Genomic DNA, 5,844 nt, shown 5'->3' on the forward strand with positions numbered 1-5,844 from the left:
AATTTAAATACCTCTTCAGGAGCTTTTGCTAAGTGAGTGTTTTGCATGAAACCTGGTGGATCTCAGCGAGGGTACAATAAACTGAAAACTTCGAAAAACACATTGCGATAAATGTCTGGCACGGAGGCAGCCCACACAGCTCATGGGTTGGAGAGGTAATTGGCACCACCTGTTACTGCTGTCACTGCTAGCTTTATAGATACCCCTGCATTCTTTATTGGACTTCTCTGACGAAGCCAGAACAGTAAAAACAAAGCTTAAAGGTATGCATTTTGTTACTTGCTGAGGGGCTACGTCTAAAACAAAAGCTCGACGACTACGACCGCGCTAGGAGTGCTAATAAACTGTATTGCCGCCTGTATGGCGGTACAGTTCAAGCAGCTGGCTAACCAGATCCATAATCTGAGGAAGGGACATAAATTCCCTCTTTGTAAAAGGTTTTCATGCCGAGAGAAGAGCCAGTCATTTGAGAACTACATCTTGCTCTTATCACCGCTGCCATCTGGTTGCATCACAGTATTTTAGCAGATGAGAAACAATCCTTCAGCCATTTAAAACTATTTCTAAATGGCTTCGTTTTAAGTCGTCTGCACATCCCTAAAAGCAAAATACCTTGTTGGAGTCCATGCGAGCACGGGGGGTGTACGCCAGCGGGGGGATGTTGAAGGAGTGGGGTACCAGGTACTCCTCGGCGTCCATCAGGTCCTCCAGTTCCTCCTCATCCAGGAGACTCTGGAAGAACTTGCTGTCATTGGGGCTGGGCAGCTTCATGCGGTCATCGCCCTGAGAGAAGTCGATGCATGTGTGATCATACTGTACATTAGGAGCAATTTATGCAAAGGCTGATGAGACAATCACTGCTCCGGTCTGAGTAATCTAAATGCACAGTACAGGATTTCTGATGGTATGTATGTATTTTGTTAATGACACAGAATGGCTCACCAGCTACCTACTTCTTATTTAAGCACTCTTTGATTTCATCTGGTGTTTACTGTACTTCCTTGGCTACGGGAGGTAAAAGAACTGCAAAGGAAATGCACCTTTACACTCATTAAACTGCTATTTCTCTGTTTCTTTAAGCATTATTGGAACCATTTTGGATCACGTGAACCCACAAATCTCCACAAGTCACATCAGTTGTTGTCAGACATTTAAATACTTGCTGTTAATTTGGTATTAAGCAACCTGTTGTTGTTATTTTTACATGATTTATGTCACACCCACAGGTTGTACATATTGTCTGCCATCTTGTCCAAAAATGTAAAACTCGAATCGTTCTGAAAATGTCAGAACAACGAGTACTTGGCACAGAGCAGTCACACTGGTAAATATGCTCTTAAGCTCTATATTTACTGAAAACCTAAATTAAAAATAGGTGTTGTTATTATTTTGACTTGTGCTCGTGATGTAAAAGTAGCTTCACAGCACTTGTTAACTAATTTAAACTAGTACACTTTTTTAAAAACACAATCTAATAAACATTTTATGAGGAATAATGAAAGAAAACACAATTTCTAGTAGATACTTATACCTACTGACTACATAAATCCTATATCAATCGTCAAAACAAGCACAACACAAGACAGTTTAATTCTTACAGTAACGGTAGCTTCATATGAGACGTGCCTACCTGGATGACCAGGTATCTTTGGGGATCGCGAGCCATCCTGGTGAACTCTGCAGCCAGCTCCTTGAACTTGGGTCGACTGTCCGCATCAATCATCCAGCCTGGAAAACGTTTTCGCATTACTTACAGACAGAGCATAGATATTGATATTTAACCCTGTGGATTCATTATATTTTTTCCCCTCCAATAGCACTTGACTTTAAATCCGACCTCATGAGCAAATCTTCTCATCGTATGCTTTTCTCAGCAGGAAGCATAAAGATCAAGCTACTTCCCGGCTCTGTGATCTTACAGTGACTGCATCTAAGTGGGAGGAGCGGCGTGTTGAGTCAGTGGTGATCAGGCAGCGCGATTCAGGAGTTGATTCTAACTTTGGTGTCAAAGGGTTGTGCCTACGCAGATTGTGTCAAATATGCACAACATGCTCTTTCCTGTGTTGTTTGCATGAAAGCTTTCATAATAATCTGACTGACGGGATGGTTTGAGATCCAAATAATGTACAGTTTTTTATTTTAACTACGTGCACATGAGGGTACAGTGTGAATAATTCAGTATGGGAAGATCTGTTTTAATAAGAGGAGGAAGTGTGAAGCTTATATGCCGACATTGTAAGTGCACACAACCCACTCGCTCATTTCCGATTGCACCAAAGTCAAAGTTAGAACTGATTTGCATAAGAATTTGCAAAAACATCACATATGTGCAGTGTGCTGTGTATCCTAATGTCCAAGAACATGTTAGCAAAGAATGGATAACTAACCTAAACTCCTCACTTCTTCTTATGCATCTATTTTTCCATTATTTAATAAATTCTCTTTCGTCCATGATGATTTATTTATTTATTTATTTTTTAATGAAGTTCTCTTTATCGTAATCACTTTATCCAGTTTAAAGATAAACACTGTTTCATCACTAGAATGGCCATATGGAGCAATGTGCTCTTCTGCCAGTTTCCCTGTGAACACATGGGTACAATGCCAAGGCAGACACGTGATCTGGCCTTGAGTGGTGCCTGTCTAGGTATCCGGGGAAATAAGGAATAGAGATCGTCAGAGAGGGAGATGTGGCTTTCGACACGAGTACATAGATACAAGAGCTTTCACATGCAAGAGTGATCATCTTTTACCTTATGTTTGGTGCCAAAGTGGTGAAATGAGCTAAATAGGAGGAAGCACATCTTCACCGGTGTGCCTGTCTGAGTGTCTGAGCTTCTGGATGTGCAGCAGTGCAAAAAGAAGGCAGGTAACAGGCAGGTGAGGGTGACCTCTCCCCGCTGTGTGCGTGTCTGCTTGCCACATTGGCGCCGGTTCAGGGTGACAGTAAAAGCCAAGGTGACAGTGACAGCCAGAGGCTACGGTGTGGAGAGCACGGGACAAGGTTAGGGTGAAGCTGGCACCGAGTCTCTGTGCTGGCAGCAGCGGCCAGAGGTTACAGAGCCAACTGTGACCCCGGTGGCCGACGGCGTGACAACACCGACCGACCAATAGGACCGCCGCGTTGGTGCTGCGGGTCCCAGCCGGGCAGAGAGATTAGTCCCTAATTTATCTTCTACTGGAGGTCTTCATAACTTAATTATAGCTGTCTCCATCGGAACTCGAGTGCACTGCATTTCAGCTATATAAGATCTGCAGTAAATACAGCTTTATAGGTTGACTGGGCTTTATTTAACCCCTTAAGACCTGGTATCAACATGCAAGGACATCACATTTGGGTTTATATTATCACAGTAGTTAATTTTTTAAATTTGTTTTATTATTATTTTGTTACTGTGAAAACAAATGTGTACAGATGTGTATGTATGCAGGTGTGTATCATGTGTGTGTGTATAAATACTTACATATATTTATATAGTTTTTTTTTTTACATGTACATATTGTAATTATTTTTATTTTTAATAATTTTTGTTTTATTATTACCAGTCTGATGGCGAGTTTTTGCATCGAAATTTCAGCCAAAATGTGCACCAACAAGTGTATATTCTGTTTGACAATAAACGTTCTATTCTATTCTATTCTATTCTATTCTTTTGTTATTGTTTTATTTTTATTTTATTTTTTTAGAATATTTTTTATATATTTTTTTAAAATATATTTTATTTTTCTTTATGTTTTTACATTTTTTTTTTATTCTTAATAAAAAAAAAATGCATTTCAAACAAGAGCTCGGGTCTTAAGAGGTTAAAACTTGTTTTGCCATTTCTGGAGAGGCTGTCCAGTTCTGGTGCAAACACACATCAGTATGCACACAGACAAATATCCTCATTATGTTACAACAAACAGAACTATTACAGAATAACTATCTCTAAATCCTGCAATAATATAAAATAAAAAAGGATATTTTGGATAACCTGGTCATACAGATACCAAAATAGGCCGTTTGATGTTTGTAACAGAACAAACCTACACCTCTGCCACATTTAAGGTTGCAGCATCCTTTAACATCTCTGCTTCATGTGGCTGAGGGACCGAGTGGAATCTCACGGCACATTAATCAACAACGGTCAGCGGAAACTTTCCTCATTGCTCTCAGTGACTTTTCACATATTTTGCTGCAGACGGCAACTGTCATTTCTGCCGCTGCAGTTTGTGTTGCTGCATTCAATTATCATTACCATAAAAGAAGTTCCTGTTTTGATGGCAGCGTGGCTCGACTTACATTTGACCATGACCATGTAGACGTCGATGGTGCAGATGGGCGGCTGAGGAAGACGCTCTCCTTTCTCCAGCAAGTCTGGAATGTCTCTGGTGGAAATTCCATCGTACGGTTTCCCTCCAAAGGTCATCAGCTCCCAAATGGTTACGCCTAGAAAGAGGATCGAGAAGGAACGCGTGAGCACAAAAGCAGAGATCACACACAGAACAAAAAGAGGAAATAAAAAGAAAAGGAAGCTCGAGATGAGAGGAAACAAGTGTGAAGAGAGTTTTAGAAAAGAGATAGAAAAAGAAAAATGGGGATTAATTAAAAGAAAAAAAAAGAAAATCAAGCAAAAAATATCAATGAAAAATGTCACAAAAAGTTGACAGGGATGAAAAGAGATCAGAGGAGGAAACAGGAGTAGACAAACAGAGAAAGCAACAAAACAAAGGACAACGAACGGAGGTCAAGATAAGAGAAGGCAGCTCAGCAGAGGACAGCAGACGGGAGAAGGAGAGGAATTAATCACAGTCTTGAAAGTCATCAGTCACTTTGAACTTTCAGCGCTCTGTCTTTAATCATGTTAGCGTTAATCAGCTATTAAGTGGCCAAGAGAGGAAACGCACACAATATGATGGAGCTGGAACAGCTTCAGGTCACTTAACCACGCCGGTGCTTTAAATCAAACATACATTATGACCCGACTGGCATTTAAAAAAATAAATCTTCCCTAAATGAACATAAGAATCACCGTTAACGAGGAAGTTATTGTTTGAAATATAACATACAAATCTCACAAGACTGAGAGATCGTAAAGGCGACTTTAAGTCTCGCAGGAGCTAAAGGAGTAAATCATTGCTTGTGACACCTTCAAGCAGTTAAAGAGGAAACCGACACTCTTCTCTGGATGTTAATAATTAAGGTGGACTTATATGCAGTTATAAAAACACGGGTCTTGAAACGGGACTCTATGGAGGAGATTGATGAGGAAGGTTTGACAGGGAGGAGTAAACTGTTGCACCTGAGAATAAAGACGAGGGAGGACGAAGCTGCTTTAAACACTATAGAATCTTAATCAATGAAAGCAGACAAGGTATGGCCTCTGTTTTTAGTAGCAGCGACAACGGCTGCTGCATTTTGAACTACAGTCGTGACTTGATAATCCGACACTAAATGTAAAACCTTCCTTTATGTCGGATAGCAAGGCTGTCGGATTGTCAAGACGGAGGTCGAGATACAAGGAGGGCTTGATGCTGGAAGGCTCATTAGTTGTTAATTATTGTTCATAGTTGTTACAATAACTAGTAGGGCTGGTCTCAATAGCACTATCTGGTCTCTGGATATTCAGGCCCAATTAATGATGAATATCTGAATATTCGGCGTGGTTGGGGGACACTTCCACCCCTGGGGAGCGCTCCGACAGGGTGGAAGTTGTCAGAACACACAGGCAGTACTTAGCTGCTGATGCTAGTTAAGGATACCGTCTCAGTTCTGTTTCCACCATCGCCGCCACCACCATCCATATTTACTTCCATAAACACTGAGCACACTCGCTGCGTGTGACGTCGTCGTGTCCTCTTCTG

At 41.0% G+C, this 5,844-nt stretch overlaps 1 protein-coding gene across 1 annotated transcript in view; it reads right to left on the reverse strand.

Annotated features, from left to right (window-relative positions):
• The window catches only part of LOC103360983 (receptor tyrosine-protein kinase erbB-4-like), a 357,047-nt gene that overhangs the window by 6,483 nt on the left and 344,720 nt on the right, over positions 1-5,844 (reverse strand). Inside the window, exons 22-24 of the mRNA XM_008286939.1 lie at positions 4,283-4,429; positions 1,631-1,728; positions 613-783 (exon numbers count right to left, since the gene is read on the reverse strand). Of these exons, the coding sequence (XP_008285161.1) occupies positions 613-783; positions 1,631-1,728; positions 4,283-4,429 (416 nt within the window). The remainder of the gene's footprint in view (positions 1-612; positions 784-1,630; positions 1,729-4,282; positions 4,430-5,844) is intronic.

This window comes from Stegastes partitus, unplaced genomic scaffold (assembly GCF_000690725.1).
Source record: "Stegastes partitus isolate 25-593 unplaced genomic scaffold, Stegastes_partitus-1.0.2 Scaffold477, whole genome shotgun sequence".
NCBI classification, from domain to species: Eukaryota; Metazoa; Chordata; class Actinopteri; family Pomacentridae; genus Stegastes; species Stegastes partitus.